The following is a 14,192-nucleotide window of genomic DNA, read 5'->3' on the forward strand; positions in this document are numbered from 1 at the left end:
ATTAATATCTTATTTCAGTTCATGGTGGTGTCGGCGTGGGTGTCGGTGGTCGTGAGGACGGTGGTGGACTGCAATGGCGAGATCCGAACCTACCGGAAGTGATCGGTTTCCTCAACTCTCCCTCGGACGTGGTCAAAGCAAATGCAGCTGCGTACTTACAGCACCTCACATACATGGACGACCCCAACAAACAGAAGACTAGGAGCCTAGGTATATATATGTCTAGTGATGTAAGAGTACTAAATAATTGGACGATAAATAGGTATGTTAGCACAGCAATGATTTTGTAAACAGATATGTTATTAACGCGCGAAAAGTGAAGACTGGAAAACGTCCCAATTGGGACGTTTGCCTTTAGTTGTTTTACGTAGTAATACGTTATAATACATCATAATTACGTAGTAATACGTTTTGCGTAATTAAAATATCTATTTATTCCTTTTACTTATTGTTCTTATCAAAGGTGAAATGGCCACCTGATAGTTAGGTACTACTGATCATAGATTGTCGCCGTCAGAAATTTTATTCTTTATGATTTTAAATCTACTAAGTATTACTGCCGACCGGTAGCAAATATCACGAGTGGGTGCTATCTATCCACACAAAGTACAAACCCCTAACAGTGAGTAAATTCGTATACGGTATACTTTGCAATGTGACGTACTGCAAAGTGCGTACAAGGTAAGCCAGCGTTGGTTAAAGTGTGTCGTGGTGTGTCAGGGGGCATCCCGCCGCTGGTGCGGCTGGTGTCGCACGAGAACCCCGAGGTGTGCCGGAACGCGTGCGGAGCGCTGCGCAACCTGTCGTACGGCCGCCAGAACGACGAGAACAAGCGCGCCATCCGCGACGCCGCCGGCATACCCGCACTCATGGCGCTCCTCTGCCGCGCCGCCGACATGGAGGTCAGTGCGCGACATTTTTTTTTTTTTTTATGGTATAGGTTGGCTGACGAGCATATGGGCCACCTGATGGTAAGTGGTCACCATCGCCCATAGACATTAACGCTGTAAGAATTATTAACTATTCCTTGCATCGTCAAAGTGCCACCAACCTTGGGAACTAAGATGTTATGTCCCTTGTGCCTGTAGTTACACTGGCTCACTCACCCTACAGACCACCACCACCATATACATCACTATATATATATATATATATATATATATATATATATATATATATATATATATATATATATATATATATATGTATCACCAGATACAGACTTGGTGTGCCAGGCTTTTTTTTTATTTTGGATGGTTATGAACACATGTAATAAGAGATAGTGTTGACAGTTACAAGGCGTCCAGGACTTGGACCAGCCCCTCGATGTACTTGTAGTTGTCCGCGAATTCCCTGGTTTTAGATGATGATGTTAGAAATTAAAGAGGATCGTGTTCTTTCTCATCGTCCAACTTTGCGTCAGCAAGTTTCATCAAATTCGGTTCACTGGTCTAGCCGTAAAGGAGAATCGGACGGAAAGACAGACACAGTTAACTTGGCATTTATATGTAATGAGGAAAATGTTTAACGATTGTAAAAAGGTACCAATTGTAAAAATCTAAATGGCAGTCTTATCTCTATTACTAAATATATTGTGTCTATATCGTATTGATGTATTGTTTTTGATGTTTTTAAAAGTTCTGTTTTAATATTCAACCTTTTTGAAAGAGTAACTATGATATTACCTTAAAAATGTGATTTTATTTTGTTTTATTAATTACAGGTGAAAGAACTAGTGACGGGCGTTATTTGGAACATGTCTTCCTGTGAAGATCTCAAGCAATCGATAATAGATGACGCGGCGCAGGTCATTGTGAACAAGGTTATCATACCACACTCCGGCTGGCATCCCACCAACCCTGGCGACACTTACTGGTCTACCGGTGAGACAATTACATATGTTTGGGAAGATAAATATGTAACTCTCAACGTATAAATATGATTTAGTAATAACCACCTAACGCCGTGACATGGTTTTTATTGATCGGTCATCAGGTGTTAGTATAAATAAATAGGCTATGTCCCTCCTTGCAGTTCATGATTGCTCTGTACCAAGTGGTTGGCTGTAAATGAGCAACAGACACATAAAAACTATCATATTAAAAATTCCATATTTAAATAGCGCGCGAAAACGCTACTTGGACAATATGGCGCTGCAATGGGGTCTATGACGTCACTTTGCTGTATTTTAATCTGTGATACATATAGTAGAAAAGCAAAGTTTACAAGAAAGTGACTTCATCATAAGCCCGGCCAATCAGAAGCGTTTTGTGTCACGTGACAAAAGTTTGAAAATTTGCATTTTTATTTATCGATTTTCGAATAAATTAAGTATTATATTCAACTTTCGTTAGTGAATAACCACTTTTAAACTCATAATATACACTGATTACAATAATTCACAATTTATTTTTCGAATTGTGAAATAGCCTGTTTTCGCATTTATAAGATTACTTATAAAAGCTTAGATTGAGTGAGTGTATGTGTATAGTCCATTCCAATGACAAAAGGAAACATTCAAAACATACCGTATTTTTCAATATCACAAGTATTTTGTTGATAATTCCACTATATGATTAACTACAAACAGTTCTTGATTAATATATCTTCATTTGTAATACAACAATATTTCACTAAACTACATAGATCCACTTTAATTTCACTTCTAAAGTAACGAAAACATTTTTGTCGACATTCAAAACGCCATTCCTCGATGACGAACATTAAAAATAGAGGCCTCAACTAGGCATGTTCGCTAAACGAATGTAGACGAATGAATTTATATAGATAAAAAATATATTATTTTAGTTTTAAAATTCATTATAGATATTTTTTTTTAAATACATTTATTTAATTGGTTGTAATATATAATATGAAATATTTATTAGAAACGTAAAAAGTTACCTAACGATAGATAAAAAAGTTATTTTTATACAGTAAGGTTTTTACATAAAAATAATATTTTTACCAAAAATGTTAAAAGAATTATTTTACTTAAAAATAATCTCTTATCTCGAAATGTAGATCAGTTTTGTGCATAGCAATTTTATAGTTTTGAAAATAATACAATGTTAAGAAAGATATACGTCTTTCATCTTTCGTATCATGTGCACGGATGCATATTCGGAATTCTCTGAAGATTTTTATTACGACCTGACTTTGTTTAAACGGAAAATTACTTTTAAAATAAAAACATATATATCGTTCTTTAGCATTAATTACCCATTCATTCAATTATTTTCACCTCACTAGTCGAACGCAAATGACATATCAATTCAAGGTCAAAGTTGTTTATTTACCTTTTCTCCTCTTCCCATTGGAATAGACTATAGTAGTGTGAGTGTGTGTCGGTGTGCAGTGTGAATAGTAGTGTGAGTGTGTGAGTGTGTGTGTGTGTGCAGTGTTCCGCAACGCGTCGGGCGTGCTGCGCAACGCGTCGTCGGCGGGCGAGTACGCGCGGCGGCGGCTGCGCTCGCTGGCGGGGCTGGCCGAGGCGCTCCTGCACGCCGTGCGCGCCGCGCTCAGCGCCAACGCGATCGGCACCAAGATCGTCGAGAACTGCGTCTGCGTGCTGCGGAACCTCTCCTACAGGTGCCGCAGACTAACATTTGTGACGTCATAATGTTTTTTTTTTATGGCATAGGTGGTGTCGAGAACTGCGTCTGCTTGCTGCGCAACCTCTCCTACAGGTCGAACATTTGTGACGTCATAATGTTACCGTGAACATTAAATACATAAAATGAAAATGTGTGTGAGCTGAAATGGCCCAGTGGTTAGAACGCGTGCATCTTAACCGACGATTGCGGGTTCAAACTCAGGCGAGCACCGCTGATTGATGTGCTTAATTTGTCTTTATAATTCATCTCGTGCTCAGCGGTGAAGGAAAACATCGTGAGGAAACCTGCATGTGTTTAATTTTATCGAAATTGTGCCACATGTGCATTCCATCAATCCGCATTGGAACAGCGTTGTGGAATATATTCCAAACCCAAGGGAGAGGAGGCCTTTAGCCCAGCAGTGGGAATTTAAATTGTTGTTGTAGTATATACAATATCTTTTAATTTATTGGCGTTAGAAAATTTAACGGAGTACCTTAAGCTTTCATACTAAACCGTTCGTGTCTGGTGATCACCGAAATAAATTCATAAATTTTACGTTTAAAACATGATTACAAAAACTTAATTATACAATAAAATTCCAGGTGTCAGGAAATAGAAGATCCTTTGTACGATACACGAGCTCCGCCCACACAGTCTTCTGGACAGGCAAGAATACAAGCAAGCGCGTCGAAAGGTAATTTTAGAATTGTTTCATATAACAAATTACATTATTCTATCCTAAATTTATTTATTAAAATTGTAATGAGGTTATAACATAAGACAAATAAATTTATTTCGCTAAATCATATCGATTTGATTGTAATATTGAATAATAATGCAAAAGCAAAAATTCCATATGATTAAAATCATCACGAAAATCATCCATTTCATGGTAAAAAATAGTATTTCTCTTATATAATGTTGCTGGGTTTGTGTAGAGGATAATGAAAGTCACTAACTGGTTCACGATTTATTAACGAGACGGTACAATTATACGGACTGTGACGCACTTGATAGACACTCTGACTTTTATACATGATATATGCCAAAGAATATGAGATACACAGATGTGAAATATATAGTCATAGAATATGTAACTTTACTATAGTACGACACAACTTAGATGTCGCATCGGCAAAATTCGTAAAACCGATCACATCCGAATTAAGTACGCTATCCCAAATTATCAATATTTATTTCTCACGCGAATATGATCTTTGCACAAACGTAATAACTTGTAATATCATATGACCTAATATATTCGTCAATTTGACGCATCGATTTACAAGCACTTGCTTTCTCTGACGCGTGAATCTATAGCGACGAATAGCGTCGCGTGGCGCGATAGGGATCAATTTCTATTGGTTGTGTAAATCGGCAGTAATCGGTTTTGTTTTCATTCCATTGCATTTTCCGATGCTACATCTAATTTGTGTCGTACTATAACTGTTTACTTTATTACCCATGTGCATATATGGCACATTAATATGTCAATAACCAGCTTCGATTTAATTTTAAATAGGTGAGAATTTAGGATGTTTCGGAGGCAGTAAAAAGAAGAAGGAAGGTTCGTCATCATCAAACTCGACCAGTCCGCTGGGCAAGAGCGATCCGGAACCACAACAACTGGACAATAACACCAACACGCAGTTAGGGTACAGCGTGCCCAAGGGAACCGAGATGCTGTGGTCGCCTGAGGTCAGTGACCTTTGATTATGTTTTTTTTACTATACATTATATCATTGTTCTAACCACGGGGATCACAGTTTGTGTGACGGGTTCCAATATATTTAAATAGTAATCAATGCCAAAAAATCTCTTACTAAAAAGGTGTGATGAATCTTCAATCATTTATCAAATGAAATATTATGTTTAATTTAAACAAATTGTATTGTCAAGTGTATATGATGCAAAGAATAACCTTCATAGGTTTTACTGTAGTAACTTTCTTATTTTTTAAATATAGATATTATGTATAATCTTTTTTAATTGTACATAATCTAATCATTTTTGTGACTACTGGTTCCTATTTTTAGTTATGGTAGGGTTTTGTGTAAGCTTTTCTAGGTAGGCACCAACTATTCATCATGATTTTTACCGCTAAAAGTGCCATTGTCTTTGGCCAGTGGTGACCACTTACCATCAGATGGTTCATTTGATATGCTAATATTATCTATTAAAACTCTAACGTTGTTTCGACAGGTCGTACCATTGTACATGGCGTTACTCCAAACCTGTTCTAATCCTGAGACGCTGGAGGCGGCAGCGGGTGCCCTACAGAACTTGGCTGCTTGCTACTGGCAGCCCTCTATTGACATACGAGCCGCTGTTAGGAAAGAGAAAGGTATTGTGCGATTCTGTTAATCATATTGCCCTTTAAAAAAATATAGTGGATGCAAATTAGTTAATTTTTCATTCTTATTTAGGGGGCAAAAATGAAATGTGTAAAATGTAATGTAACTTATTTATATATTATTGTTTTGTCAATTGTGACGGATTAATGATAATTCTAAATGTACACATTTTGCCTAAAAATATTTGCACTGAAGACATAAATAAATATTCTAAATGTTTAACATTATATTACTTATCTCAGAGTATCTTGTTATAATACAATCATTATTATAGAATGCTAGATTGTTTGCATTTAAATAGTCTTTAGCCCAACAGTGGGGCATTTACATGCTGTTATTTTCTTTTAATTCCAACTTTTTTTTTTAATATTCTGTCAAGGATGTAAAGAAAAGTATTTCTTATATTATACAAATGCAAAAATATACTTCTATTCTTAAAAAAAATTAAATAAACTATCAAATTATTGTCTTTTTTTCCAGGTTTACCAATCCTAGTGGAATTATTACGGATGGAAGTGGATAGGGTCGTGTGCGCTGTAGCCACGGCGCTGCGCAACTTGGCCATCGACCAGAGGAACAAGGAGCTGATAGGGAAGTACGCCATGCGGGATCTGGTGCAGAAACTGCCGAGTGGCAACCAGCAGCACGACCAGGTTGGTACTGATTGAGTAAATATACAATATAAAACATATATAAATAGTATATGTATATAATGTCAATTTTATATAGTGATGGTCACATGGTGATGGGACGTTAGATTTTATATTTCTTTTATCTCTAATAACTTATAGCAAGACAAAGGCTTAGATGAACTTGCTTATGCTATTTGTACGATTTGTGTATATGGTGTATAAATATTAAATTTGCTTACAATAACAGCCTGTAAATTCCCACTGCTGGGCTAAAAGCCTCCCCTCCCTTTGAGGAGAAGGTTTGGAACATATTCCACCACGCTGTTCCAATGCGGGTTGGTGGAATACCCATGTGGCAGAATGTCTATGAAATTTGTCACATGCAGGTTTCCTCGCGATGTTTTCCTTCACCGCTGAGCACGAGATGAATTATAAAGACAAATTGAGCACATGAATCAGCGGTGCTTGCCTGGGTTTGACCTTGCGTTCTCACCACTGGGCCATTTCGACTGTTAAAAATTTGCTTCTTTTTATTAATTTTTCTTGTTTTCGGATATAAAACTTAGAGGAATAGTAAGGTGTAATGTTGTAATATTTCAATGGTGTGACCCCAGGGCACGTCGGACGACACGATAGCGGCGGTTCTGGCGACGCTCAACGAGGTGATCAAGAAGAGTGCGGAGTTCTCCCGCTCGCTGCTGGAGGCGGGCGGCGTCGAGCGCCTGCTAAACCTCACCAAGCAGCGCCACCGACACACGCCCAGGGTGCTCAAGTTTGCAGGTAAGTTACTTGGTGGTAGGGCTTACTTGGTGGTAGGGCTTTGTGCGAGCCCGTCTGGGTAGGTACCACCCACTCATCAGTTATTCTACCGCCAAATAACAGTAGTCAGTATTGTTGTGTTCCGGTTTGAAGGGTGAGTGAGCCAGTGTAACTACAGGCACAAGGGACATAACATCTTAGTTCCCAAGGTTAGTGGCGCAGTGACCACTTACCATCAGGTGGCCCATATGCTCGTCCGCCAACCTATACCATAAAAAAAAAAACACCACCTCGCTTAAGGCAGATATATGTATAGTACGACACAAATTAGATGTAGCATCGGAAAATGCAATGGAATGAAAATAAAACCGATTACTGCCGATTTACACAACCAATAGAAATAGCTCCCTATCGCGCCATGCGACGCTATTCGTCGCTATAGATCACGCGTCAGAGAAAGCAAGTGCATGTAAATCGACGCGTCAAATTGACGAATATATTAGGTCATATGATATTGCAAGTTATTACGTTTGTGCAAAGATCATATTCGCGTGAGAAATAAATATTTATAATTTGGGATAGCGTTCTCAATTCGGATGTGATCGGTTTTTACGAATTTTGCCGATGCGACATCTAAGTTGTGTCGTACTATACATATGTGTCCCAGTATTCACTTATTGGTGTTTTGGGGTTATAAACAGATCATTCTAATTTCTAAACGTAAAAGTTCTCAAAATATGTATATCTCACAGCGATTAGTTATGAATTGAGTAATGAATAACAGTTAGCACGTATCGTATTCTTAATAAAATTCCGCAGACATTTTTAACTTTGTCGTTTAGTAAATTGAAATCGTTTGTAAAAAATACATTGGTAGAAAAAGCATATTAATTAATACAAGATTTTATTGATAATAAAAAAGCGTAGTGCTAATATCTGTTGACTTCCACGCAGGATATATTAATTTAAATAATTGTATTTAACTAACATGACTTTGTATTTTTAAATGTTAAAAAAGAGTAACTACTGAGTTTCTTGCCGGTTCTTCTCGGTAGAATCTACTTTCCGAACCGGTGGTAGCTTCACTTGGTTGTAAAATGACGATTAAAAAGTGCTTGTAAAGCCTACTTGAATAAAGTTTATTTTGATTTTTTTAATTTATCAGACCAAATACAGTAACATTTAGACTTGCCTTTCGGTCGATTCTGCGAATACTGTTTTCGTTCATACGATTTTTTATTAGGTAATTGAGTAACAAGTCACTAATAATACGTTTGTGGTGCAGGTCAAGTGCTGATGACGATGTGGTCGCACGCGGAGCTGCGTGAAGTGTACCGCAAGCACGGCTGGCGCGAGGCAGACTTCCTCACGCCCGCCCGCGCCGCGCAGCCGCGCGCGCCCTCTGCCGCCAGCGGTCAGTATGCGCACGCACAGCCGCGCCCGTGCCTACGCTAACGTAACCAGTGGCCTAGCTAGGCGAGGGCCCCAGTGCATAGAAAATAATTGGGCCCCCACCCCCTCTTTCTCATCCCTCTTTAAGTAATAATTACCCTTTAAAATTATAAACGAATAAGAAATCTTGTGCGCACGGTCGTGATTTTCTAGTTTAGTTGAGAGGGCCCCCTGAACTCCGGGGCCCTGTTGCACCTAGCCCTACAATAGCTACGCCACTGAACATAACCATTAATTCATCACAATAAAAAGAAAACACAATGATTAACCAAACAGTCTTTATTTGAAAAAAATAATTGCAACGGTTGCTAAATGCAAGTATTTTATTGGTATATATCACGTCAAAATTCATATTGTATACTAAAATATTGTCCCTTCTTGTGATTATATTATACAACATGTATCATCTTGTATATATTGTATAAAAGTTTGTTGTAATGTATGTTGTGGTCTTGTTGTATATGTAAAAAAAAACACACGGCTTGCCTCTTATGCTTATCAACTACTAACAATCGTAAAAAAAAATCACACCTTAATATCATATCGTCATAAATTCGTTTAATTTCAATATACCACTAGAGAAATGATAATTTCGTTCGCTGCATAATATATAAATAAAAATACATGAACTGAGTATCGTATATAGAATATGTTGGTTCAGTACGGGATATAGTATATAAGAACGTGAGTAGTAAGCGTAAGAGCGTGTCTGTGTGTGCGTGTGTGGATGTGTCGGTGTGACGGTGGTGTGCGGCGCAGGTCAGGGCACGCCCATGTCGGGCGCTCCGCACTCGCCGGGCGCCGCCAATAGCACGCTGAGCCGCCCCATGGCGTCCACGGGAGGCACCAGGTACGAGGACCGCACCATACGCCGGCATCGGGAGGTGAGCTACTATACACCAAACATATTCATATCAACTGATTAAAAATTAAATTGTGTGAAGACTTGTGCAAGTGTTAGAAGTGACACTTTTATTTTTTGTCAGAAAAGTTAACTAGCTACGGATACAATGCTTAATAAGTCTCTTTAAACAGAAATTGCAATGTAAAGTAAATTATGTTTATATTAGTAGTAGTCATATGTAAATATCTAACAATAAAAAAACTATATATACTCAACGAGTATTAATGAGTGTAGACTAAATTTATTCTTTTTTATTTTGCGATTAAAATGTTTTTTTTTTTTTCATTAAAACTATTTTAAGTTAAACTTGTCTGGCAAATACTTTGCTATACGAAAGTCTTCACTTTGACTGTTTTTGTTGTTTCTATATTTTTAACAGGATTTTCAGATATGTATATATATATTATAATATTATGCTAGTGTACAGCTTCGAACATTTTTTATAACATTAATGAATCATAAACTATCAATATGCTTTAATCGTGGCTTGCATTATTGTTATTGTTGTAACTATAACATATACCCTAAGTCACAAATTAAACCATTTGCACCAAATTAAAAAATAATTTTAATTTAAACGAAGTATGATTGTAATAAATATTATGTCGATTTATTAATAATAATTATAAATAACATTTAAAAATTAAAATTAATAAAATTTATGTAACAAAATATTTAATATGATCTCTTATTGTTTTAAAGTGAAGGAAAAATAATATCTTAATAAAAATATTAAGTATTTTTATAGTCTTAAATCTTAAATAACTATAATTATCATCTATTTGCAGAACGATGACATACCAGCCATGGACGTTAACTACGCAGACGGGTTAGGTATGGGCAATCCCAACGGGCGGCCTATGAACCTCCAAGGCGTCCAAGCGCAAATGCCGCCGCCAAGCAGCCGCTAAACTCCACACTATCATTCCTGCAAGTCGGGTATCGGAACATCTTAAGGACTATGTTACCTGAACTTGGCTGACACGCTACCGCGTGTCTAGATTAGCAGGATATTCAATTACAATGTTATCATGTAACTTCAGGCTTTATATCGAACTCCAAACTCTTGGATGGTGTGTTGGTCTCTAAAACTGCAAGTTTTTTGTACTTAGTCTAGAGCATATTATGACATTCGTGTATGTCGGCGTTCTTGTTGTCTTTTAAAAATAAACCGTAAAGTATTGTCTATTAATTACATTTTGTTTTGAATTTTATAAGCATATATAGTTTTTTGGCTAACGCCATTGATATATAGATTTGATGATTATTCTAAATATTATCAATCGTTGACAATTACAGGTTCAAAGTATTTTTTTTTCTTAAATATTTTGTATATGATTTTTTTTATCATTATCATATATTTTTTAATCGAGTAAAAATGTTGTATTTTTTTAAATTTTTAATTACATCAATGCATGGATAGACTTGAAGACCACTGGTTTGAACACATCGTATTTTTCCTTAATCATTATCACTTTAAATGATGTAAACTTCCATTGTATTTGTTTTTATTTGACGTGGCCTAACGCTCACTTAATATAATATCGATTTTTTCAAATCGTTTTTCGTTAAAATCGATAAAGTCAATTCCCCTGTATATAGTCGTGCCATTATATTATAAAACGTATATCAAAAGGGGATTCCCGTAGGTGTCGTGTATTGAAAATTTTCTTAATAAATCGAGGCTCACTATCATTGTGCAATTATTGTACTTGAGGTTCAATTTGCAAGGTACATTCGGCAAAATATACTTCTACATACTAAACTTTTTGTTGATACATATTAAACAATAAATCAAACGTTTTAGTATGTAATTATCAATCGATATTATTTATCCGATTTTGGAAATGTAATCATGTTTTTTTTGCCGACTGTACTTTTAATGATAATAGTATGACGTAAAATTAAAAAGTCAACGTATACTTTATACTTTACGTGCTAACTCCTAACTTTTCTAATATTCAGGATTTGAATATTGTCAATATATATTAAATTATACAAGTAGATGACTTAGCCCAATATTACCTAAGGGTCGTTATTACGGACGGACTGTTACGATGAGAACACGATGTTTTTGTAATATATTGTATTCATTCCAGGACCTTCAAATATTGTAATATAGGTGTCTATTGTCCTCTTATATACTTAAGGAATATCCGTCTTATACATATATAGCGTTAAGAGCATTATTGGGATGTCTTTGTAAGCTTTAATATTTTTTGGTTTGTAGACATGCACTTGACACGCATCGAGTTTTTTTTTAATCGTGTACAGTTGGTCGAAATAATATCTTGATAATACTTATCGAAAAATCAACTCTTTTCTTTGATCGACTGTACATTGAAATAAAGATATTTTGACAGATTCTAGGTGTTTTATCGGCGTGCTTATGAATTGATTTCCTATTAAAATAAATATTCGAACGATTTTCTAAATGATTAAAATTAATATATCAAATCGAATAAGAGTTAGATATATCTGTCAAAATATTTTTATATCATTCAAACGACTAGCCCAATTTCATGGATTATTTATGAATTTACATGTATATGAAATAACATGTGGCTGTTGTATGAAGGGAAATTAAACCTTATTTAAATCATTTAATAATTTAAGTGTTTAATCAAATAGTTATCCAATTAAATATAAATTAAATAATCTTTTTTCATAAAATTTAATCGATTTTGTTAGTATTTTGTCCTTTTGTGAATCGATTTTATCTGAGCCAGAATTGTATGGCTACATACCTTTAAAAAAACGAAAGTACATTGAAATAGATGGCTCTTAATATAAGACTTTATATAGGAATGTTTGTCAAAATCTTTTCACGAAAGGATAGTTAGTATTCATGACATATAAAGGACAAAAATTCGCCCTCATAGCGATGTTGATCTCTCGATATAATCATTCGACTGTGAAGTCGGCAGCTTTAGTTTAAGTAAACGTTTCATTAGATGATTTCCCTCCGTTTTATTTGAATTTAGTTATAGTGTAGCTATTTATTTTGTAATCGAAAAATATTATACTGTATTTAAATATATAGACGGTTAAGGTTATGTGATGTTTCACTTTCGAAGTATTTTATGCACAATAATGCATTTCAAAACGTCCGCGTACGATGGCGGTGTCGACTGAGTAACCTGGTACAAACTACCCTCATTCAGTGCATTATATGATTTAAGTAACGGCGTATACATCGAGCATTCACTACGCGGTCTCAGATACTTAAGAAACGAGGGGGATAGCAATAAAAAAGTACTTCCGTCTCTTTCTCGCACGAATACATACGTCGACGGACCGCGCAGTACATGTTAAATGTCTATGATTAAGTGTATGTAAGTTTTGTATGATATTTTATTATAAACAATTAAGCGATTGTACAACAGTTTTTTCCAATACAATATTGCTTGCCAGGGCGACGTCGCTTCTATGAAGCGAAACATTTTTTATATTATTTTCACAGATAACAATATTTCGGTTTAGGCTTAAGGGATTTTTATTTAATCGTTTTTATACATATATATTTTAATTTATGATTTGCATTTGTGAGAATATTAGACAATTGTAGGCATTATTAGGTATATGTCAAATTTTATATGTACTGATGTATTATTGTATAGATCATTTTTTGCTGCGATATTAATCAGTTGTCATGTTTCACGGTCAGCATTAAGTTTGATTAACATTCGGGACGCCAAAAGTATCTATTTCGATTGATTTTATATCGGCGGACATCTTTCTTCGAATGTGAAAAAACTCTATTCTACTTAAAAAGTCATAAAACATTTAAACGATACTAAAAATATTAATCAAGTTTTTTACTGACCCGATATTAATAAGATTACTTGAAGTTTGCAACTAGTGTGTAAGTCGTAACTCTTCACGGTCTTAGTGTTACGCGATAATTCAAATGTTTTATAATTGTCTGTGGTTAACCACAGACTATATAAAGTTGTTGGAACGGTAATACTCGATTATTTATATTTTATTTAAAAAGTATATTATTGAAAATTTATTTAACGACCCATCCTTAATTTGTCGTTGCGACATTATTTAGTGGTAATCGAATAGTTTGTCATATGTTGTAAGTAGATTTTAATAGAAAATATGCTCTTTTACATAAAGAAAGAAATTACCTATATTATACACAGAATATTAAAGAATGATTTTTTAATTTTGTTTTGTTTTTATTTTCGTTTTTCCTTATTTTTCTTATTTATGACTTTTTTATTTTGTGTTATTAAAATTAGGGCCTATGATCGTGGGTTTGTGTATTTATAGTATTCGTGACTGCTTTATCTGAAATAAGGATTTGTTTGAATGAGACTCGATTACGAATTAAGATTTTTGAATGTTTTTCTATGAAATATTAAAAGCTGCGTAAATGCTTTCGTTCATTTGTTTTTATGTTTCATCGCATTAGATATTGTTAGTGACTTTTTATAGTATATAAATGATAGTTAAATTATCTATACCTAGCGCAGCGTTGCGA

At 35.3% G+C, this 14,192-nt stretch overlaps 1 protein-coding gene across 1 annotated transcript in view; it reads left to right on the forward strand.

The window, feature by feature from the left end:
• Positions 1-13,875, forward strand: part of LOC124540464 (catenin delta-2) — a 99,086-nt gene extending 85,211 nt beyond the window's left edge. Inside the window, exons 9-20 of the mRNA XM_047118062.1 lie at positions 19-210; positions 721-902; positions 1,724-1,883; positions 3,402-3,591; positions 4,202-4,293; positions 5,122-5,297; positions 5,802-5,943; positions 6,434-6,606; positions 7,200-7,365; positions 8,630-8,758; positions 9,556-9,680; positions 10,489-13,875. Of these exons, the coding sequence (XP_046974018.1) occupies positions 19-210; positions 721-902; positions 1,724-1,883; positions 3,402-3,591; positions 4,202-4,293; positions 5,122-5,297; positions 5,802-5,943; positions 6,434-6,606; positions 7,200-7,365; positions 8,630-8,758; positions 9,556-9,680; positions 10,489-10,611 (1,850 nt within the window). The 3' untranslated portion in view covers positions 10,612-13,875. The remainder of the gene's footprint in view (positions 1-18; positions 211-720; positions 903-1,723; positions 1,884-3,401; positions 3,592-4,201; positions 4,294-5,121; positions 5,298-5,801; positions 5,944-6,433; positions 6,607-7,199; positions 7,366-8,629; positions 8,759-9,555; positions 9,681-10,488) is intronic.
• Positions 13,876-14,192: the final 317 nt, after the last annotated feature.

This window comes from Vanessa cardui, chromosome 25, assembly GCF_905220365.1.
Source record: "Vanessa cardui chromosome 25, ilVanCard2.1, whole genome shotgun sequence".
Taxonomy (NCBI): Eukaryota; Metazoa; Arthropoda; class Insecta; order Lepidoptera; family Nymphalidae; genus Vanessa; species Vanessa cardui.